The sequence below is a fragment of the Dryobates pubescens genome, chromosome 18 (assembly GCF_014839835.1).
Source record: "Dryobates pubescens isolate bDryPub1 chromosome 18, bDryPub1.pri, whole genome shotgun sequence".
Classification (NCBI taxonomy): Eukaryota; Metazoa; Chordata; class Aves; order Piciformes; family Picidae; genus Dryobates; species Dryobates pubescens.
In genome coordinates this window covers 18,528,816-18,552,693 of record NC_071629.1, presented here as the reverse complement: position 1 = coordinate 18,552,693, position 23,878 = coordinate 18,528,816, and the positions used below count along the sequence as shown (strand labels likewise).

Sequence of the window (23,878 nt, the reverse complement as noted above, 5' to 3'; positions counted from 1 at the left end):
CAATTTCTTTTTTCTTTTATTGTTCCTTTTTTTCCTTTTCCTTTATTTCTTAATTTTTATTTTCATTTTTCCCTTTTTTATTGCTTTCCTTTGTATTTTTTTTCTCTTTCTCTTATTTTTATTGTTGGGGGGGGAGGTGTTTGTTTGTTTTGTTGGGTTTTGTTTTCCAGATGAAGGTTAGAAGGTTTTGTAGGGAGCAGTGCCATTATTTGGTTTTTGGAAATCATTTTTGGACAGCTATTTTTACTTGTTTAGTCAAACAAGAATGCTTCATTTTAGGCAAGCACAGGCACCTGGGGCCTCACAATGATGCAATCACCTTTTGAGACTGATCTGAATGATTTTATTAGCTATTTTCCCCAGCACATACAATTTGGAGAAAGCATAGGTTTCATTTCTGCATCCTCACAAAGATGCTGCTTCAATACTTCAGAGCACAAGGGCTGAGCGGTGAGCATGGCTGTGGCTGCTCCAGCCCCACTGCATTGCAGGAGATATCTCTCAGTTAGAGGCTTCTGAAAGTGCCTGGATAAATGCCCATCCATCACCATCAGCTCAGACCATCACATCTCCTCGTCTCTCCTTCAAAAATACCCTTCCTCTGACAGTTGCTGGGGAAAAGGGTTTTGGGTTAACTGAGGTAATTTAGCTTGTCAGCCTCAATCCAGCCTGCTGTCCCAGCTTTCACACGTGGTCCCACGGGTGCCAGATGATTTTTCCAAGACACAGCCCCGCTCTCATCACTCCAGAGCTTAGTTGTTGCAATGCTTTTCCCTGGTTTGCCCAAATCCCATTTTTCCTGCTACACCACCTGGAAGGCTGCAGCAAACACCTCTGCCCCATGCCACAACAGAATCATAGAATTGTTTCAGTTGGAAAAGACCTCCAAGATCATCGAGCTCAACCATTAACCTAAGACCATGATGGCCGTTGAACTACATCCAGAATTGCCATGTGTGGTAGTTTAATGGTGGTGGAGGAAATTTCAACCCACCACACTGTGTCTACACATTTTTTGTACACCTCTAGGGATGGTGATTTCACCACCTCCCTGGGCAGCCTGTTCCAATACCTGCCCACCCCTTCACCTTCACCCTATCAGCCTTCTCTGCTGTTCCTCTCCTCACCTGCACATCTTCTCTGTGCCCCTTACTCAGTCCCTGAGCCCCAGCTGCAATGGGGAGCAGCCACTTGGCCTTTCATGACAAAACTCCAATGAGCAAAGCAGGACAGGAGAGGTTTGATTTTACTTTGTAAGGCTGGTGCTGAGAACTGGAAAAATAGAGCTGGAGTCAAACTGATGTTGAAGGGAGCTGCTCACATCTGGCATAAGCACAGTGACATTGAAGTATTGTGGGGGAGAGTAGCTAAGCTCTGGTTGGTTTTCATAACCAGGGTGTTTAGGAGAATTTCATGTGCACCAGGAAGCAGCATCCCAATCCCATGTGTACCATCCAGTGCAGGATCTTTCCATGCTGGTCCAGGAGGAGCAGAACCTCCACAGCCTGGCAGAAATCCTGGCCCCACTGAAGCCTGCACCAGTTTAACCAGGACTTTATGACACCTGTTATGTCAACAGTGAGAAAGGACTCCACTCCACTTTCCCACTCTCACTTTTTCAGCCAGAGCCGCCTCATTCATTGTTCCAAGTCCAGGCTGGGATGGGAACACGCACACAGGTGCACACACACCCTGTCTCCAGGCCACAACGTGTTTTCCAGCTCAGCAGGTTATCCCCAGACCTGGGAACATTGACACAGCCACCCCTGATGGCAGCAGCGAGAACACTGCAAACACACCTTCTGCAAGAGCTGCATGGGAGCAGGGATGGGGACGTTGTGGCCCCTCCACAACCCAAGAGCCACACACACCTCAGCAGCCTGGCATTTACAGGAATTCCTTGATAAAAACCACCTTACAAAGTGACATTGCTTCTCCTTCCTACCATGAAAGACTGCATGAGTGTTCTAAATGCTAATTTGGACAGAGGTGAACCTCACAAAGTTCAACAAGAGCAAGTGCAGAGTCCTGCACCTGGGGAGGAGCAACCCCCTGCACCAATACAGGTGAGGGGTGACCTGCTGGAAAGAAGCTCTGTGGAGAAGGACCTGGGAGTGCTGGTGGACAAGTTTCCCATGAGCCAGAAATGTGCCCTTGCAGCCAAGACAAACAGCATTCTGGAGTGCATTAAGAAGAGAGTGGCCAGTAGGTTGAGAGAGGTTCTCTTTCTCCTCTACCCTGCCCTGGTGAGGCCACACCTGGAGCATGATGTCCAGTTCTGGGCTCCCCAGTTCAAGAAAGACAGAACAATTGGGGAGAGGCCAATCAAAGGCTATGAAGATGCTGAGGGAACTTGAGCTTCTCTCTTAGAAAAGGGAAAAAGAGGACTGAGAGATGATCTTACCACTGCTGGTCAACAGCTGAAGGGTAAAGATCATCAAGAGGATGGGGCTGGGCTCTTTTCAGTGGTACCAACTGATAGGACAAGGAGCAACAGGTGCAAACGAGAATGCAGGAAGTTTCACTTAAAGAGAAACTGCTTTGTTGTGAGGGTGCTGGAACAGTCTGCCCAGAGAGGTGCTGGAGCCTCCTCTGGAGAGATTCCAGACCTGCCTGTGCAACCTGAATTAGATGATCTCTGGAGGTCCCTTCTAGCCCCCACTAGAAACAGCCAGTGGCCTGCTGCCATCTCTCATTGCTTACATTTACTACATTTGTCCCATCAGCCCAGGCAGGCAGCTTGGAGTAAAACCCTTTCCAGCTCCTAAGATGATCTTCACTATCACTCACTTGGGCTATTAAGATTCTCAACACGTGTCTCTGGTTTCCAGTAGTACAAGCTGCTTCTTAAAGGTTATAGTTTGTTTTAAATAGCACAGCCATCTGTCCTCCAGTGGCTGATGGGAGCTGAAGCATCCAAAGCAGCCAAAACAGAATTGTTCAAACTGCCAGTTTCTCATTACAGACATTTTGTTTTGAATTAGACCCACGTCCTAAAACAAAAAATAACTCTATAGAGGTGTTGGTTTTTTTTTTCTCTTGGGTGTTATGTAAACCTGGTGAGTCTTGCTTTCCCAGAACTTCATCAATGCAAATATCTGGCCTCAATTTCACCAGTTCCAGGCACTTCACAAACCACAGAGAAATCCTCATTGGGGTGCTTAGCTGGACTTTGAACTGACAAACGTTCCTTAACTGCAGGTAGCCACCACTCAGAGAACCAATGCACAGCATTCAGAACACACTCTCCATGCACATTTAGAAGTCAGGCACGTGGACCTGCATTTTTAACCCAGTTCTGCCTTGTTTTTGTTTGACTCACTTCCTAAATGTCAGCCAAAGCTCCAAGTTCAACTCTTCTATTAAGTTAATTTATTCACTTAATTTACAGGACTAATTTTATTAATTTGGCATTATTCTGGATGAAAATAGATCCAGAGCACCCAGGCCAGCTACATGAAACAGCTGTTGTGGAATTGCTCATTGATATGAGGTTTACCAAAGTCAAGTACTGGGTTCTGCACTTGGGTCACAACCACCCCATGCAAAGCTACAGCCTTAGGGCAGAGTGGCTGGAAAGTTGTTCTGGCAGAAAAGGACCTGGGGGTGTTGGTTGACAGCTGGCTGAACATGAGCCAGTGTGTGCCCAGGTGGTCAAGAAGGCAAACAGCATCCTGGCCTGGATCAGCAACAGTGTGACCAGCAGGACCAGGGAAGTGTTTGTTCCCTTGCACTCAGTGCTGGTGAAGCCACACCTTGTGTACTGGCTACAGTTTCAGGGCCCTTACTACAAGGACATTGAGGTGCCAGGACAAACCCAGAGAAGGGCACCAAAGCAGGTGAAGGGTCTGGAGGTCTGGTGATGTGCTACTAAGTAAACTCAGATTGTACAGTCTGAAGAAGAAGCTAAGAGTAGACCTCATTGCTCTCTACAATCCCCAGAAAGGAGGTTGGAGCCAGGTGGCAGTTAGTCTCTTCTCCCCCCTATCAGAACACAGAATGAGAGAAGATGGCCTGAAATTGTGCCAGGGGAGGTTTAGGTGGGATGTTAGCAAAAATGTCTTTGCTGCAAGAGTGGTCAGGCATTGGAACAGGCTGCCCAGGGAGGTGGGGGGGGAATCATCATCCTTGGAGATGTTCAAGAAACACGTGGACATGGTTTAGCAGGAAGAGTGGTGTTAGGCAAATGGTTGGACTCAATGATCTTAGAGGTCTTTTTCAACCAAAATAACTCTATTATTCCACCTTGGTGGAAAAGTAAAAATATCTGAGACACAATCAGTAATTATTACAGGAGGGATATGGACACGCTGGAAGGTGTCCAGAGAAGGACCATGAGGATGATCAGAGAGCTGGAGCACCTCTCCTATGAGGACAGACTGAAAGAGTTGGGGCTGTTCAGTCTGGAGAAAACAAGGCTCCACGGTGACCTTATTGTGGCCTTCCAGTATCTGAAGGGGGCTACAAGAAGGCTGGGGAGGGACTTCTCAGGATCTCAGGTAGTGATAGGACTAGGGGGAATGGAATGAAGCTGGAGGTGGGGAGATTCAGGCTGGATGTGAGGAAGAAGTTCTTCCCCATGAGAGTGGTGAAGCCCTGGAATGGGTTGTCCAGGGAGGTGGTTGAGGCCCCGTCCCTGGAGGTGTTCAAGCCCAGGCTGGATGAGGCTCTGGCCAGCCTGAGCTAGTGTGAGGTGTCCCTGCCCATGGCAGGGGGTTTGGAACTAGATGATCCTTGTGATCCCTTCCAACCCTGCCTGATTCTATGCCAATTCCTTCAGCAAATGCTGCTGCACATCAGCGAACCCAGTACGGCCTTGCCGGCACCAGGAGCATCCCAGGAGACAAGACAGGCCACCGGTGTATATTAATCAGAACAACATACCAAAGTTTATTGATTACTTCAAACAAAAGTTTCTGTAATGAAAAAAGAGCAAGTTGCATTCATAAAAGGTAACATTCACATTCAATTTTCCTTTATTTAAAGCAACATAAATGGTATAAAATTGCATTTTAAAGTGAAAAAAATGTAAGGTTGCAGTCCCTTTTTTTTTTTTTCTTCTTTTTTTTTTTTTTTTAATTGCAAGAAGCATAAAATGTATCTTCTCATTGCCTGTATAGAATTTACACTTTCTATATACTACATGGATTTATTTATTTTCTTTTTATTTTTCTTTTTTTTTTTAAATTTATTTATTATTAATTTTTTAATAAAATAAAATAAAATTCATAGCTGGGAAACTGGATAACTGGTGCAGCTATTAAGTCAGGTTTCCAACTGTGTGTACACAACTTCCATTTTAAGGAGCTCTTACGCAATTCCAAGTCGTTTATAATAGTCTCATAACAATTAGGATTAGCTTTTGAAGAGCAGCTACCACTACACCAAGTTCCTCCGTTATCAAGTAAGCTTTAGAGGGAACCTTAATTACTTGTCTTATCTTTCTGTGTCACTAGCCAGTGATTAAACTGCAATGAACTCTTAGGGAAAAAAAAAAATAATAATACTACAGAAAAAAAAAAAAAACCAAAACAAAAGCCAACCTTTTTTTCCTTCAAGTTTTTCCACCAAGAAGTCTGTACTGACCTTGCAGCTCGCTGATGAGCACGAGCGCAGCACGTATACGGGACGTGGACAATGCCCAAAGCATCCCTGTCTGATTACTGCCACCACAGCATCCCTGCTGCCTCATACCTTACTGTTACCATCAGTGCTTTTTCTTCCCTTTCCTAACCCCCACAAAAAGGGTCTCTTTGTTTCCCCTGACTTCACAAGTCATCCATGGCAACAGGAATTTCACTTCTGCCATGGCTGAATGATAAGGATCAACAATTTCTACAGGTCCCCGGCAGCCTGGCTGTCCTGGCATCCCCAGCATTACACCACTGCACTAGCCAAAGATCCAAGCCCAGGAACAACTTATCCTAAAAGAGCTGCTATTCAAGACATTTCACATCAATTCCAACCTGCTTCTCAGCACACCCGCTTTGGGTTTGAACATGCAGCTATTGCAAGTTTGCTCCATCCTGAGACAGGACACTTGGAAATGGGAAGAGAAAGATCTGGTTCTTCCAAGGCTCCACCTTGAGATAGGCTGCAAAAATGAGCCTGTTTAAGTGGCTTTTTTCAGGCAGTTCACACATACATGGCAAGCTTCAGTCTGTTCACACCAAGGTCACCAGCAAAACTTCCATCTCCATTTCACAGGAACAGACTTTGACCCTAGAGCAGAGCCAGCCACAAGACAAACCAAGAAGCAAAGTGCCAAGCTTGGGACCATTTGGGCTTGGAATGGTTTTGAATCACAGGAATTAGGCATTTCAGTGCCTGCCTTTTAAAGGTTATGTAAACACAAGTCAGCAAGTGTGTATTTAAGGAGAAAGGTTAGATTTGGCATATAGAGCATATCTTCATTGGACTCAACGCATACTCGAGCTGTAGGCACCACATTTTAGCAAGAAAACTTGAGAATGGGACAAGGTCTGCAAGCTGAACTCTAGGTCTGTGAAATGAGCTAGGAAAAGGAGGAAAAACCAAAAAAAAAAGAAGAAAAAAAAAATAGATCATAAAAGCTTTGCCCATGGGACACATGCTGGAAGTGCAGCTCCTTACTTGCATTGCAGTAAGGAGTGGAGCTGCGGTTGCTAACAGAGTGTCAGCAAACACCACTTGAGGCCAGTGCAGCATGTATAATACAGTGGTCCTGTCCGTATGTCCCCTCCCATGCTGGGCAGATCTAAGAGCAGCCACCAGCCAGCCACTGGCTCTCTGCATACCCCTCTCCCGCACAGGTAATGCCCGCTGCAAAAAGTCCTTCTGATTCACCTCAGAATTCACCAGCAGATGATCTGCATCCTGCTTCCATCAGTGCCTGAGACAGACCTCACGGGCAGCAGCCAGAGAGCAACACTTGATTCCTCCACAAATTAATAGTCCTTTGCCAGAGAAATTTGATAAACGGAATGTTCCACCTAGTCAGAAAGTGTTGTTTCTTTGCACGTAAGCGACACAAAGCCTGAGCAAGCAGGAGCCAAACCCAGCTGCAACGTGGAGCTTGTTACTGCAGACGTGATACTTGAATGCTTCTCACAGTGGTTCCTCTGCACTGCTCAGCACGAGGGAGAACTGTCTCACCAAGCAGGGGGCTCCATCGCTGCTTAGGACTTAACATAACCAAAAAACAAACAAACAAACAGCTTTTTCCACATATGAAGTATCCAGAGAGAAGAAAAAAAGCCATAAATTAAAACCAAAAATGACATATAGCAGAAGTCAGGCATCTCAGCTCTGCTGGGCACAACCTACAGAGGGCAGTTCCCACAATCACGGTACAGGTCGATTTAAGAAGAACATGCCAATTTAAAACCCAACTGAAGTGTAAAATGAAATCAGGTTCCTTTTGTTTTTAAACTGGCTTCCTTTTTTTTTCTTAGTGCAAATAACTCAAGATGCAGTTTGATATGCCTGCGGGTGCACAGGCACAGGTCCACGTCCCTGGGGAATCACCCAAGGACCACACTGTCACTCAGGCCTTTAAAGTGTTGAAGCTGCTGCACAGCGCAGCAAGGTAAGCACAACCACAGCAGCCCAGGCAAAACGGCTGAAAGTCTGGCACAGCCTAGCTTTTGAGGCTCCTTCCTCCCCCCTGGAAACTTCCTTCGACCACCAGTAGCCACAGCACAAGGGAAAATGACCTTTTCTTCACCTTCCATCAGGAACAAACCCACCAGCAACCCGGCCGCAGGAGGATGCTCAGGCACTTCCCAGCAGGTCTCCGCATGGACCACAGACCACTTCCAGTCGTACCCAGAGAAGGGACATGTGACTAAACATTTTGCTCCATCAGCCAAGATTTCTCCCAGGTTTTCAAGTATTTCTGCCATGTGCATCTGGCAACCCATGGCTGGGAGGGGACAGCCCCCGCCAAGGGGGCCACAGCCCCAGCACCAGGTGAGATGCTCTCAGGGATGCATCCAGCTTCCCACATGAGAAGCAGGCTTTCCTCCTTGGCACCTTCAGGGGCTCTTACTGGGTTTAAAGTCTGTGCTACTTCTTTGGTCAGGCAAAACAAGAGACTTCAGTGGCTCTCAGCTGCTCTTGGCCAGGTCTGCAGCAGGCAGAGGAAGCCCCCATGGGAAATGGGGCTGGCATTGCTCTCTTGCACTTCAATTCATGCTGTTTTGGATGAACTCCTAAAGATGCTTTCTCAGCCTCCAGTGATGTAGGATTTGGCAGAATTTGTTTGTTGGGGAGGGCGGGGAAGCCACCAAGCCCAAAGACAAACAGGTACCATGGGGCCAGTGCCCTGGCTACTGCTTTATCAGCATGGCTGCTTACTGTACTTGGTAGTATTAAAGAGAACTGTTAGGTTCCAACCATGGTTTGGTTTGGTTTGTTCTGTTTTTTTCCTACAGCATGACAATATGCAGTGTTTGTATGGAGCACTTTAAAGTATCCTGAGAGGATATTTTTCTGCCAAGTTAGTAACAGCATCTTCAGTCTTCACATAATCATTCTCTATGCGTTTGTATGAGACTAACATGGGCAGATCAAAGGGGCCAGTCTGCAAAAATCAGAAGGAAAGAGGCACACATATTGCAGCTGTCACATTGCCAAGCTCAGAAAGCCTTGCTCTCTTCATTTTTAGACCAAAACAAACAACAAAAAAAACCCCAAACCCCCACACACTTATTTTTATAGGAGAAGAAGAATGATTAGCCCACGATAAAAGTGCCCAATGTCATTCACAACCAATGAACAGGATGTTAAATGAATGGTTAATGCTGTATGTGGTAGTTTCAGGCTATGCCTTTAAAAACATAAATAAATCACTATTGGGAGTAAAAAGGAAAATAAAGATAATTCTAACCAATCCCCTGGGACAGATATCTACCATGAGATTTCATTCCCAAAACAGTTTCTCTCCTCTCTTTCTCTTCTCCCAGGCAACCAGCACCAGAACATGAGGACGCAGTCTCAAGCTGCACCAGGGGAGGTTTAGGCTGGATGTTAGGAAGAAGTTCTTCATTGAAAGAGAGATTGGCCATTGGAATGTGCTGCCCAGGGAGGTGGTGGAGTCACCATCACTGGAGGTGTTTAGGAAGAGACTGGATGGGGTGCTTGGTGCCGTGGTTTAGTTGATTAGATGCTGTTGGGTGATAAGTTGGACTTGATGATCTCAAAGGTCTCTTTCAACCTGGTTAATTCTATTCTATTCTAATTCTATTTCCTTCTTTGCTCTGGGAGAGAGTCTAACTCACTTCTGCTTGACCTTGGCTGCATTGTTTTGGTATTAACTTCTCTGCTTCTGTCTCTTCTCCCTTTTGTATGGGGGGCTAAAGAGGGACAGAGAGGGAGAAACCAGTAGCTTCCCTTGGTCTTTGACCAGGGAGTCTGTTTATTACTTGTAAATATCTGTAAATATTGTATATTTGTACATATTCACAGAATCACAGAATCAGCATGGTTGGAAGAGACCTCAAAGATCATCAAGTCCAACCTGTCACCACAGACCTCATTGCATTCCATCGTAGACGGTAGTTTTGGCTTGTAAATACAGCTTTCGTTTGCTTCCAACTGAGCTGGTCTGGCAAATTTAACGTTGGGGGGGTGGAATTTTCAACCCACCACACTGTATAAAGTCTCAAAGTGGCATGTGCCCACGCTGTCCCCTGAGGGTCCCCTTCTGTCCCAGCACAGCCACCTCCCACACCAGTCTGCACCAGTATACGGCAGCGGAGAGCACCACCTAACGTCAGCTCCCCAGCAGTGCCCCGGCGAGCAGCAACCCGGCCTTATGCCAGCTACATCTGGGGCTCTGGCAAGGCTGACTGCTGGAGCTGTCCCTCCAACTAACCCCACTGCTTTAGGAGCAGCTGTGGGTACCAAGGTAGAAGAACCACAGAATTCTACAGAGGAGCTAGGAGAGATCTGCAGTTTTATGCTTGCAGTGGACACCACATGCAGTTAACCAACACCTCTGAAGGTGAGATTGTGAATTCCATGAGGCACTTGTCTTTTTATTCTGCTATTGGCATACTGAGATGTTTTCAAAATCAAGTAAACTCGTAGCAGGATGCTCTGTGTGTGTGTACACACACAGAGACATGCCCACCATACCACAGACTGACACAGTTTAGTTTCAAACTATGCAGATGAATTAAAATGTACTTATTTCTAGCTGACAGAACAGCATGCACCCTAGAAAAGGGGATTTGTATACAATTCAGATGCAACACTGGAATCATTTTAATAGCTGGGATTTGAACACTTCACTGCAAATAGTGGTTTCCAGAAGTCAGATTATATTTTCTGCTCAGATTAGACCAAAATATCAGCTCTATAGAAAGATTTGTTTCCATGCCCCCCAAGTAGTTCAACTTTTGGGCCCCTAAACAAGTATTTCAGTTTGAGGGGGTCTGTACACACAGAAGGCATTCTGAAGAGGTTGGATAAGACATCACCAAATTAAAATGCATCCCAAGCATTGCATCTCCATTCCACAAGGACAGGTGCCCCACACCAACAGTCAAGATGATTGTAAGAACCAACCAGAGTTTAATTGATTTGAGGGGGTTACATTGGGTTAATCAACACCTCCTAAAACCATCCCAACTCCTTTGGACAGGGTACCTGTTACAACACATTAGACTCATCTGAGAATGTTCTTAAAAGAAGTGGTCTGACAGAAGGTCTGGTCGACAATGGGTCAGGTGCCTTCCTGCTGCTCTGCAACAGCGAGGCAAAGAGACTTGTAGCACAGGTGACACTTGTCCCTGCCTAATGGTTGAACAATGTAGGACACAGACACACACCCTCCCCTTCTCACACCTAGGTCATGTCATAGGGCATGTAGCAATACACACTCCCTAAACACCACAGTGATTAATTAATACTGGATGAGCTTAGCAGTTCAATAGGCACGAAGGGTGTTCAGCATCTAGACCTGCTTCCCAAAACGGTGAACTTCAGGCTTGGTGGTTTATGCTACAGGTACTTTTGAGGCTGGAGGAAGCCATCCTTGATCTCCTCATGACCAGTATTTTTATACATAGTGAGTAATACTGCAGACCTGCAGTGAACCCAAACACCTGGGAGATGTTTTCAGGGCACTCCGTTGTGGGGTAGCTGCACCATCCTCATGTGCAAGTCCCAGACTGAGACTTGCTGGGAGGCTTGAGTGCAGTGGGTTACTCACTTGTACAAACAGCAGCATTAACACTGACAAGTGGGATGGACTGAGTAAGATGGGCACCTGCGGAGCTTCCCTTAGATCAGACAAGCCTGAAGTGTTTGCCAAGTCATCCAGAGGACAATAAACATTGAGTCTGCCTTGCCCCATGCCTTAGAAAAGTTTGTGTGTAGTCCACTAATACATAACTACAGCAGGGAAGGAAAGTGTAATCTGTATTGGCCACTTCCACCTCCACTTGGACATCCTGACTATGATCAGCTTACCCACTTGAGGTGCAGCAGGAGACCAAGGAGGAAGAGACAGACAAAAATACTTAAAGAAAATATTTAAATTAAAGCAAGAGGAGGGGGGGAAAAAAGCCAGGTTTAGCTGGGTGAGCAAATCTAAACAGGAGTTAGGCATCAGGAGGAGGATAAAAAGCAACAGAGCAAGCAACACATAGTGACTCAGAAATCACCTTATTCACTCCAAGAAAAGCTGTGATTGCTGGAAGTTTGAGAAAGCATGAAGATAGTGGATGTTCCTGAGGAAGGAAGGCGCTTCGTTACCTAGTTCACAACAGCACAAAAGACAGAAATTGCAGTAAAAGAAAGAGAGAGGCAGAAATCAGGGGGAACACAAAGGTGCCTTGCAGTTCAAAAAATAAAACAAACAAAACCCAAACCAGTTCCACACACACAAAAATAAATCAAGAAAGACTGAGCAGAGCTGATGCATTGTGTTATAGGAAACTTGGAGTGAAACTTGGTCCTGTTGAGGTCAAGGGCAGATGTCTATCACTCTGGCCCCAGCCCTACCTCATCTTCCAGAGGGGATCCTTGGCTACCAATTTTGGGGTTCTGGCACTTAAATAACTTTCTTAACCTTGCTTTTCATTTAATGCTCCCCTTGGGAAACTAATGTTTGGGGGTTTTTCTCCAACATTCATGTCAGGATTTTCAAGAAAGGTGTTGATCTGAGATCATCTACCTGGGCTTAGATGCCTAGATAATTCACTATGTAACAACATTTCATTGCAATATATGAAGGAGATCTACAGGAAGGATGGGGAGGGACTGCTTAGAAGGGCTTTGAGTGATAAGGACAAGGGGCAATGGTTTGAAACTAGAGCAGGGAAGACTTAAGCTGAACATTAGGAGGAAGTTCTTTACAGTAAGAGTACTGGAACAGGTTGCCTGGACATGTGGCTGAGAAGACTTTCAAGATCACTTGATGTGACCCTGGGCAGCCTGATCTAGCTGGAGGTGTCCCTGCTGACTGCAGGGGAGTTGGACAAGATGGCCTTTGAGGGTCCCTTCAAAACCTGATGCAATCTGTGACTGTAAAGTGACTGATTTGGGTGTCTGCTGACACAAGAGAGCTAGAGCTGGTGTCTGCTTCAGGCATTTTCTGAAGCTCTTACTCCAAATGTACATTTAAATATGGCTCAGCCTGTGCTCAGTCTGCCAGGCACGTACAAAGATTTCTCTAGCTGACACTTATTTTGCTTTGCTAAACGATTTAAGAGCCTTTTAAACATCATTGTGAAGTACTCTTGAAAGCAAGCATTGCATGGGGGAATGGATCTTCTGGCCAACAGCTGAAGGCAAAAAAATGGGTCATCTCTCAGGTGAGTTGCCCTTCCAGGTCACTATCCTTGAACTGTCCTATGTTCACAGCTGACAGCAATTGGCTCCCAGCCTATTCAACAGGGATGTCAAGCCAAAAGCTCTTAAATCATACTGAACTGGGAGAAATTACACAGAGCTTAAGAAAAATTCAACCACCCTTTTCTTTTACCATCTCTGTTCTTTCTGTTTCAATGGCTTAGGGAGGTGGAGTGGGGCTGTCTTGAAAATACATCTTTTAGTTCAGTGATACTGTGCTAAGTTCATACCTCAGACGATTTGGGAGAGGAAAACCTTCACTACTTCATTGGATATATCTTTAAATGGAGATACCCATCACTTTTAAAGGAGGACCAAAGATAACAAGTGATCCCAGGTGAGGAAGATGCACTGAAACTTCATGGGATAGAAGAGCTTCAAGGAGAGCAGTCTGTTTTAAACCTCAGTATTTGGAAGGTCATGCCATGGTTTCCTGGGACATGGTCAGACCTACTGAGCATAGGTTTGCCATGAAGCTGGTCTGGGGTACAGCTGGCAGGGCATAAGCCACCTCTGTACACTGCCACCTCTGTAGTGGCCAGACCCTGCAGCTAAGCTCACAGGGAGAGTGATGGCTGGCTCTAGCCAGCCATTCCAACCAAACCCTCAGTGTCAGTACCTGCTGGGTGTCTGTGGGTGGGTGACCTCACACCAGCTCGTGTCCCTTTGGCCATGCCCTGCCACTGTCTAAGCACATGCAAACCCACCGAAAAGGGCTGGCAGGCAACACATCTCAGGCTGACCAAAGGCAGAGCTTGCTGACATTGCAGGGTAAAGAGAGGGGCTGCAGGAGGGAGGAGAGGCACAGCAAGCAGCAGAGGGACAGGTTGGGTGAGCAGGAGCTGCCCACGGGGACAGTGCTGCAGGAATGCTTGGCACCTCTGAGCAGAGAGCAAGGGGCAGGGGTCTCAGCATGGTGTGAGAAGGGAGCCTGACAGTGCTGGCTTTCAGTGTTTGCAGGAGTGATGAAGAAAACTCGCAGATGGTTTACATTTCTAAAATGAGCCCCCTCCTCCTCTGCAGTAGAAGAGAGCTCTTCAGGAACTAGCCCTCAGTAATTTCAGGGGGTGGCCAAATGTGACAAGACCTGACCCTGTAGCCCCTGCACCAGCACCTGAAGACATACCCCACATCATGGGGGCATCCTGTGACATAACAACAAGCATCTGTTTCTCAGGACACATATGGTGGGTTTGATGATCAGCTCAGGTTGGAAAAGGGTTACTGCACTTTTCTATGAGATGGCAGGTTGCCACCCAGGGAAGGCAACGAGGCAAAGGCACGGGCTGAGGCTCTTCTCGCTACAGATCTAGGCAGTATTTTTAGATGAGCTCCTTGGTATTTCTGGCATGTGTAAGAGCAAGGCAAGACTCTGGAAGGCCTTTCTTCAGATGTCAGTGGTACACAGTACTGCTACAGGTTCTGCTGCTTAGTAAGAAAGGTCTGTGCAATACATCATCTTGTTCCTTACCTGATGATTTTTCTCTTTTATATTTTTTAAAACTATTAGAAGAATCTCTGGGAAAAGGCTGATAAAGATCAGGAGGATTATTGCCAGCCAGGTGGAAACAGAAGTCAGCATATGGGCAAATACAAAATACATTCTTTGCTGCTTCAAGAAAGGCCTGCAGGGGGAAAAAAAGAGATACAAATAAATTCTGGTTAACATGATTTCTCAAGGAGGTCAAAGGCAGATTCAGATCAAACTGTTAGCAGTAACACCTCCCTTTCAGATAGGGATGGATACAGGCTGCACAAGAACACACTGCTGGTCCTCCTCTCACCACATCTCCTGTCTTCAGCTGTGCTAGTTCTGCAGGACTGCCCTGTCCCTTTACACAATGGATTTTGCATCTTCCACATCTGCCTCATTTCAAGATGGGGAGAGAGCTTTGAGTTCTGCTATGACTGAAAGAAATTATTCAGCTTATCCACAACCAGATCATTTTATTTCAGCTTTGGACTTCACTATAGCTTCTGGGCTGCTTTGGATGGTGGAAATCCAGAGACACTCTGTGCCATGGTGTTTGCCTTTTCCCCCTCCCTTGATGACAGAGGGAAACTCACAGATGCTTGTGAAAAATGCCTCACAACTGATGACAAGGATCCCAAAGCAGTTAACTCAGAAGCATTGAGCTATGCAAGTTCAACACACCAGCAGAAATCAGACATTTCAGCATAGGGATCTGGCGAGACCACAGATCTGGATCTGTTGGTTAGGAATGCTGAAGAGTTAAACAGAGCCTATGAACCTCCAATTAAATTATGTTATCAGTTCCACATCCTTATTAGCAAGCTGCTGGGTCAAGGATCTAGCCAATGACCCATGGCACCAGCCCATAGGGGAAAACAAAGGTGTAAAATGGGAGACAGCGTGAATGTCAGCATGAACATCTACTTCAGCATGGGAAAGAGAAAACTCAGTATTTGTAGTGTCTTACTACCTGCCTGCTTTTGCAAGACATTAAGCCTAAAATCCTGGTCATGCTCAGATCAGTGAGAATTCTTCTCCTACTCGGGCCCAGGATTTCAGCAGCAGGATCTGTACATTCTCCTGCTTATTTCTCCCTCTTAAGGTGCCCCAGAGGGCTAAATCCTCTTGCTCTGCATCTGCCTCATCTGTCCCTTTCCTCTGCATCACTGCCTTCCTTTCCATCATCAGTTTTTCCTTTATTTCCCAGCCACATACACATACTGAAATATTTATCCCAGAAACTCCCAATAAAGGCAAGGGCCTCAGCACCAGAAACAACCTCATGAGCAGAAAAGCAAACCACCTCTTGCCAAAACCAAGCACCTGGATAGTGCCCAGGGCACTATTTGCTTTCAGGCTACCCTTCTGGTGGGCTAACAGACCTCCTTCAACATGCCTCATGATGCAACAGACCTCTTCTAGCACCAGCTTTTGGTAGGCATTGGATGAAGGCATCATCTCTTCCCTTCTCAGCAGAGAAAGGAGGATGACTACACATTCCATCTCTGTCTCAGGATAGTCCAAACAAGGGCATGCTGCATGCCAGCGCTGGGCATTCCCCCTGAGAAAGCACCATGTAGGAGAAGAAAAGAAGATACTTGCCAAATGACTCCTCCCCAGAAGAATGAGAAAAACACATAGAAGGCAAGGGAGCCCCAGATCACAAAGTGGTTCATCCACGTCCAGAATCGTGTGTCTAACGCTAGCTGTGTGAATAAACAGAGGGACAGAAGAGGCAGTAGATGCAGAGTGCATTGGATGACATTCATGTAACATTTCAGACTGGTTTCCTGTTAAGGCAGAAGGTTCTCCAAGCCACAACCTCTCTGCACATGTGCACCAGGGCATATATTTTCAGTATCTCTAGACTGGCATGATACCAACAGGGAAACAGCAAGTTTCCAATTGTAACTGACACTTTTTAATAGAGGAGAATTGATGCAGCCACTGATGACACCGGAAAGAGATGTCTGAAGGCTAGTGGGACTGCAGTGGCCTACTGCCACCACCTGCTGTTCTGAACCAAACATAACAGACCTTTTGTAAGGTCTTGTGCAAACTGTTCATTCTGGAAAGCTCCACAAAACAATGCAGATTTGCCATTATTATTTGGCAGATGTGCTTTTGGGACCCCTCCAAAGCACAGTGGTGTCTGAAACAAGGTGGACAAACCCAAATTCCCTGGTGCTTCTCTCCTCTTGCTAGAGCTGAGCATCAAAGGGTGAAAGTATGGGGGGAAAAGTCAACCATAACCAATTGGAGTTCTCAAAAAAGGGCAAAAAATAGGAAAGTAATTTAACCAAAACATAGAATTATAGAATATTTGGGGTTGGAAGGATCCTTCAAAGGTCATCTAGTCCACTGCAGTGAACAAGGTCAAGTTGCTCAGAGTCCCATCCAACCTGACCTGGAATGTTTCCAGGGATAGGGCTGCTACCACCTCTCTGGGCAACTTGTGCCACTGTCTTATCTTACCACCCTCAGAGCAAACCAGTATTTTCCTTGTACCCAGTCCAAACCTGCCTTCTTTTAGTTTAAAGCCATCACCCCTTGTCCTGTCTCAACAATCCCTGCTTAAAAGATATCTCCTTTAAGTACTGAACTTATGGACCAGCACAGCCCAGGAGTACAGACCAGGGACTACACAAAGGTTAATGCTCAATGAGCAAGTTCTGCTTTTATGGAAGAAGAGCTAGAAGTGTGGTGGGAAACACATTCACAGACTCTTCATCTTTACTGCACAATTCTGCAGCACATACACATGCACTGGAAAATGACTGCAAGAAGGGAGTGGAATAGAAGGAGGCTCCTCACCTTTAGAGTGACGGTGAACACCAGCACAGTGAAAACAATCGTCCCAAAGGTCCAGTTCCCAAAAACCTGAAAAACACATTACACATTGCCACAGGTGCTTGGGTCCATCTCCTTAGAGAAGCACAGAAAGGACAATGAGGTGCAAGCAGGGAGTGGAGGAGAAGGACAGGATGGAGCAGCTGCTACAAAGATTGATGCTCAGAGAGGCGGCAGCCCACTACGCTACCCTGTGCCATGCAGTGCCAGGTGGATGAGTGACCCAGAGTTGGTGACAGTGACAGGTACAACCTCCTACTAACAGCAATGTTGACTGGGGATACAAGTCATTAGACCACCTGCAGTTGTCAATTTTGCCAGTTTCTGCTTTCTCACAACACCTCTGCTCATCGCCTGGGATCAGCCCCCTGTGCAGAAGGCAGCAATGGGCAGTCTCGGGTTGCAGACACGAGTGACTACGCAGGACAAAGAAAAGCAGAGAACTGCATTCTAAATCCAAATGATAGCAATGAATGGGAGGGATGCTTACCAAAGGCTGTCAAGATCTGAATGCATACATCAAAACAGAAAGTGAAATGTAAAAAGTTCTCCAAAAATGCAAAAAAAAAAAAGAAAAGAAAAAAAGGTAAAAAAAATTGAAGTCCATAGGAGTGCAAAAGGAGTCAGTCAGGCATACATGGGAGCTATGAACAATTGCTGCTAGCAGCTCTTACAGGCATAAGTGTCTACAAAACAGGACATAACCATGGATCTTAGTGGAGTGCCACATAGCCTTGACCTCTGAGGGCACTTGCAGAGCACTTCAGTGCTTTGTGTTTCTTCCAAACACAACCTGAACAGCTATAAATACAGGAAAGCACTGAACCTCTGCTACAGGGGCTTGACTACATGTAGCTGGGGCCATGAATGTTGGCACTGGTACAATGTATGCACAGAAGTGTTTCATCAGCTCTCCTCCAAGCATTAGCCACCGAAAAAAAGCTAAATTTTTCTCAAGTGTAACAAATGATGGTGTCTCCAAGATCATCAAGTCCAGCTGCTGACCTAGCACCACCACGGCCATTAAACCATGTCCCAAAGTGCCACGCCTGCATGTTTCTGAACACCTCCAGGGATGGTGACTCCACCACCTCCCTGGGCAGCTTGTTCCAATGCCTAACCACTCTTGCAATGAAGAAATTTTTCATAATATCCCCTGGTACAACTTGAGGTCATTTCCTCTCATCCTAATATTTGATACTAGAGAGAAGAGATCAACACTCACCCCACCCCACTCCAACCTCCTTTCAGGGAGTCGTAGAGAGCAAGGTCTCTCCTCAACCTCCTCTTTTCCAAACTAAACAACCCCAGTTCCCCCAGCTGCTCCTCACCAGCCCTGTTCTCCAAACCCTTCACCAGCTTCCTTCTTCTCTGGACATGCTCCAGCATTTCAATGTTCTTCTTGTAGTAAGGGCCCCAAACTGAATCCAGGACTCAGGGTGTGGCCTCACCAGTGCCAACTACCAGGGGACAGTCACTTTCCTGATCCTGCTGCTTACTCCCTTGGGGAATGGGTCCTAAAACAGCCCATGCCACCACACTGCACTAATGTTTTGCTCTGTACTCAGTTAACCAGAAAAAAGGGCACACACACAAAAGAATATTCAGTCTTTTCCTTTTCACCCTGCTTTCTGTGTGCATTAACCTGGAGCAGCTCCCACACCTCACTCGTGTCCTGATGCAAGCCCTTGTCCTGATACAAGAGGCATAAGCAGGCAGGCAGCAGGGAGAAGAACAGCCTGCATGGTGTGAACAGATGCTGGCTTCCACATGGCAGCAAACCAGCACCAGCCTTCCCCAACTGCTAAGGGAGGAAGATGGCCGAACTTACACCCCAGAGCAAGGGCAGCTTGCAAGCAGCCCTGTGCCATGTCTGAGGAACATCTTATCAAGGTGGTGCAATTTAGTCACTTGTAACCAGCCAAACCCACGCCAAATTTCACGTGGCATGCTGGTGGGAAGGATGGACACCGCTCCTGCCCTGGGTCAATAACCTGAGACCATGCAGAAGAGTGGAACAGCGCTGCGCAAAGCTTACCAAGCTGGAATAAAGCTGTGTGCAGGACTAGTTGTTTTACCTAGTGAGTGTAACCAGCTCTGCCCTGTTGCCATGGTGAGCTGGAAAACGTTTTATTTCAAGCACTTGCTGCAGAATCACACCATAAGCAAAGCTACACCATTGGACAAGACTCAAGACACTGCACACATTAAGCATATAGATCTTCCCTGCCAGGCATATAAAAGAGGCAGTGCACAGGAGGAACACTCATCTTGTTTGGGGTTTTTTGGGGGGTTTGGTATTTCTTTCTTTTTCTCTTTTTTTTTTTTTTTTTTTTTTTGGTGGTGTTACCTTTCCATTATCTTCCAATGATGAATTTTGAAAAAGAAAATAAGCCCCAAAGAAAAACACGAGTCCTTCAAAGGCGCCCAGGAAGGTCCAGTACAGGAACGGCCTCCACTGCAGCATGGCGTTATCCGAAACCTTCCTGCCAAGAGATGGAGCAACGAGAACGTCACCATCAGGCCAGGGAGGTGCTACAAAGCCCCCCCACACAGCCAGGTGATCACAGATTGCATCAGCTTGGAAGGGACCTTGTCCAGTTACCCTGCAGTCAGCAGGGATGACTCCCGACTAGGTCAGGCTTGATCGAGTCTGATCTTGAATATCCCCAGGGAGAGGGCTTCAACCACTCCCCTAGGCAACCTGTTCCAGTATCTTACCACTCTCAGTGGACTTTGGAGCAAACCCTCGCTCCAGGGAACAAGGAGGTAAAACACAAATACCTGCCAACGTGCAGGACACAAACAACATTTGCCATATGCAGCTGCTGGTCATGAGAAATAAGAGGTTCAGCACATTAATTAGGTTTGTCCTTCTCTAAGAAACCTGGATTAAAACCCAAGCCAGCCCAAAGTGTAAATAGCTCTAACACGGTCCTGAGTCCCTCTCACATCCCTAGCACTGCCCACAGTGTGTGACACTCACTGCTGAACTCAGAAGCCAGGGCAATGCCTAAGGAGAGCCACAGAGGATGCAGCAAATCTAAGGTGTGCTTCCCTCTTTGCTGAATGTGCAGACTCCCTCCTTGAGAAAAGCTCTGCAAGCCCTGCTCCTGGAAGTGCTATTTTTCTGCACAGGCTGAAAATAACCTCCTGAATTGGATGGTGGGTGGTTTTAACGTGGGGATTGTAGCAGTAAGCTCTGGGCTGAATATAGGATGAGATCTGGCATGGAGGCAGCAGTGAGCAGATGCACTACAGGCAGAGCTCTTCACAGACCACAGGCAAAGCCCAGTGAGTGGAGAGCAGCTGTGAGGGCAGAAGGGAGTTAAAAAGTTCCCTGCAACATCATCTTTTCAGATGTCCTCCTTTAAAATGGTGAGATTGATGAGGGATAAAAGCATGCTTATGGGACACGATTTAGACTTGGTAGAGTTGGAGAATGTTTGGACTCTATGTTCTTAAAGGTCTTTTCCAATCAAAATGGTTCTGTGATTCTCTAAGGTACTGCAATTTGGATACAAGTAAGGGACAGGGATAAACCAGACTATAAGTGGGTTTTCTTGCAAGGACAGCAAATACAACCAACTTCCTGAGTGGGAGCTCTGTTTGCATTTGCGTCCTGCAGCGCTCATGGTAAACAGGCTCCGTAGAGCCAGCAGATCTGCACTGCAGCAGCTCAGCTCTCACAGCCCAGGCACAGCGGTCGCTCTGCATTCAGCAGCGCAGGCACAGTCATGAATATTCAAACTAAAGCTGTCTGCCTGCTCAATTCATCTGTTTGCCCTCAATGGACAGACCCCCAGAGACCAGGCAGCCCACCAGGTACTTGCTCTCGCTGTTCTGTGCTGCACAATATTCAATTCCCAGTTTCCTTAGGCACGCACGTGGTGGCATCGTGCTGTACGAGCAGAGGAGCACAGCTCTCATCAGTCACGGAGCTGAGCTCTTACTTCAAAAGCACCCAGGTCCCTTCTGAGCCTTACAGCTCTTGTTGCATTAGCTGATTTTTCTATAGCTAGAATCATAGAATTGTTTCAGTTGGAGAAGACCTTCAAGATCAAGTCCAACCATTCTCTGACTCTACCAAGGCTGGTGCTAAACCATGACCCTCAGCACCACATCTCTGCCTCTTTGAAACACCTCCAGGGATGGGGATTCAACCACCCCCCTGGGAAACCTGTTCCAGCCTTTGAGAATCCTTTCAGGGAAGAAGTCTCTTCTAATATCCAGCCTAAACCTCCCCTGGTGCAGCTTGAGGCCATTTCCTCTGACCCTAAAGTAACTTCCACACACTGTCTTTAGGTATCTGTCAATTCCCTTTGCTGTCCCTGCAAAAGCATGGCTCTTGTGCCATAGCTAAGGTAACAGGGCTTGCACAGGCACTAGCTGGAGCAGACCCAGCCTGGTCTCTCTCCACAGAAGTGAACTTGGTCCTGAGCTTACTTCCAGGCATGGGAATCAGCAACAGTGATGCATGACCAGGTGCTTCACTAAAAAAGCATCTTCCTTAGCTCCTGTGAAAGGCTGCACTCAAGCACATGTGCATGATGGGTGGGGTGGAGAGAAAATGCACATGTCTTGGTTTCTGTGGGAGGTCAAAGCCTCTCCCTGTTGCAACCAAGGAAGGGGAGAAAGCAACCAGCAAAGCAGAAAATCTCTTCCAACTGGGCTTTCCATGGGCATCGTGACAGAAAACTCTGAGCATGTGGATCAAAGAGCAGAGCTGGTAACAGGTTTTGGTGCAGGGATATGGCCTGTGGAGCCCGGGGAAGGACATCCATTTAGACCAGCTGAAAAACTACCTGCCTGAGCTGGACTTCAGGGACATCTGTCTTTCTGAAAATGAATGGACCTCTTTTTCTCCTGAAAGCTCCATCTCCCCTCCATCCATTACATGCTCTGTGATGTGCTTGGTCCACGTGCCTTGCTCAAAGCTCACACGAATAAATGGTTTGGCCACATTTGCAGCTTGATGTTTCTTACAGATGAAGAATTCCACCTTCAGTTTATTTTTCATAGAGAAGCAGCAGCACAATTTGCTAGCCCAGACACTCTTAGAGAGCATGAATCAGAAGAAACATGCAGTGGCTAGGACACTGCTCAGCAATAATGCAGCAGCAGCAGGGACAGAAAGAGCCTTTTCTGCAGTCCATGGTGACCCTATCACTGACACAGGACATGGACTCCTGCTTCACAGAGTGATGCAGAATGGTAGAGGTTGGAAGGGACTTCTGAAGATTGAGTCCAACCTCCCTGACAATGCAGGATCACCTAAAGCACATACAAACATGTTCAGGTGGGCCTCCAAAGACAGAGACTCTGTCCCCTCTCTGGGCAGCCTGTTTCAGAGCTCTACCACCCCCAAAGAAGATTTTTCCACAACAAAACTTAACCCCTGGACAATCAAGTTGTGCACAGGCTTGCTTTGTCCAGTGCTACTTACATATAGAGCTGGGGATCTGAGGTCAGCGTGTCAATGTTGATGTGCTGCTCCAGGAGACTGTATGCCAGGATAGGTAGAGATGTGAAGCAGATGTTGTACATGGTAAGATAAGCAGCATCATACAGAGGCTTAGAAGAGGAAGAAAGGGTAAAATGAGACAGAACTTTTGTTTCAGAAGTCTCCCCATGAACAGATTACACATTTCCAGTCCTTGCCTCCAAACACAACCTACAGATTCATCCCTCTGTCACTGCCACATAGGACAGCTTCATCAGACAGGGGTCACGCTCCAGGCAATGCCCAGGGGCGAAGGCACCTGCAGGCTGCCTGGTCAGGACCCCTCCTCCCACTGCTGGGAAATTTTGTAACTGGCTGGCCTCATCTCCAGGCTCATTCTCCATTAAAAAGTGATTAAACAGCCCTTATCACAGCTCTTTTGTAGCTGCTCTTGTGCTGCTGTTGCTATTAATACACCTCATGTCTCCTGTGACTCTCTACAGACAAGAGTGTTTCACAGGAACTATGACTTCTTTAAGAATTAAAAAAAACCCCAAAAAACAAATGCTTCTGACAAGACAGGCAGAGAATTATCTCCTATCATTACTTTTGAGCCCAAATTTTGAGCACAAAAGCCAAAGCTCCTGCCTACAAGCACGTGAACCCACTCACCACATGGATCTACCCCTCTGATGCTCACTTAGACTAAGCAAGCTCTGATGACACTCATTGTGTCTTTTAAAGGCTGTCATAAAAGAACAAACTGTTCTTCCTTTTGAGAGACACCTTTCATGCAGGAAAGAGCAGCAGAGGAACAAAAAAACAGGAAGCCTTTGAGAACTTTTAAGAAAAGAGGAAGCAGCCAGTGCTGCAAACCAGCTAAGCTCCTCTCTCATTACTTTAGGAAGGTGTCTATGGGTGGTGGATGAGAAAGGAAAGGAAACCAATTTCTGTCTTTTCAGTTATGGGTCTCAAAAACACTGTGCTCTAGATATGGTGCTGAGCAATGAGCTTGGTTCCCACCATCCTCTAAAGCAAGGTGAGGGAGGGACAGGAGGCCAAAAGCCAAGCCTCTGCTACGAGACCTGATTGTGCCACATGCTTTTTATTCTAGCTTTACAGACATGTTACTGGAAGTTACCTGCTGTGAGAATCCACAGAAGAACTGGTATAAAAACTGTGGTAAAATGAAGCAAAGGTTCTAGGGAAATGAAAAAGAATGGTTAGCAGGGAAGTGCTTGACTTCAAATCCAAAGCCAAACAATTTTTCT

The 23,878-nt window shown here is 46.5% G+C and overlaps 1 protein-coding gene across 6 annotated transcripts in view; it reads right to left on the bottom strand.

The window, feature by feature from the left end:
• Window positions 1-8,399: 8,399 nt before the first annotated feature.
• Window positions 8,400-23,878, bottom strand: part of ATP11C (ATPase phospholipid transporting 11C) — a 64,716-nt gene continuing 49,237 nt past the window's right edge. For 2 of the 6 annotated variants that reach the window (XM_054169324.1, XM_054169325.1), the window contains exons 23-29: window positions 23,749-23,808; window positions 22,611-22,738; window positions 19,515-19,650; window positions 17,129-17,194; window positions 15,917-16,020; window positions 14,312-14,465; window positions 8,400-8,563 (exon numbers count right to left, since the gene is read on the bottom strand). In XM_054169324.1, coding sequence (XP_054025299.1) covers window positions 8,447-8,563; window positions 14,312-14,465; window positions 15,917-16,020; window positions 17,129-17,194; window positions 19,515-19,650; window positions 22,611-22,738; window positions 23,749-23,808 — 765 coding nt within the window. In that variant the 3' untranslated portion in view covers window positions 8,400-8,446. Of the gene's footprint in view, window positions 8,564-10,632; window positions 10,729-11,651; window positions 11,743-14,311; window positions 14,466-15,916; window positions 16,021-17,128; window positions 17,195-17,228; window positions 17,671-19,514; window positions 19,651-22,610; window positions 22,739-23,748; window positions 23,809-23,878 lie in introns of those variants that run through there. The other 4 variants (XM_054169328.1, XM_054169327.1, XM_054169329.1 and 1 more) reach the window with 4 other exon arrangements.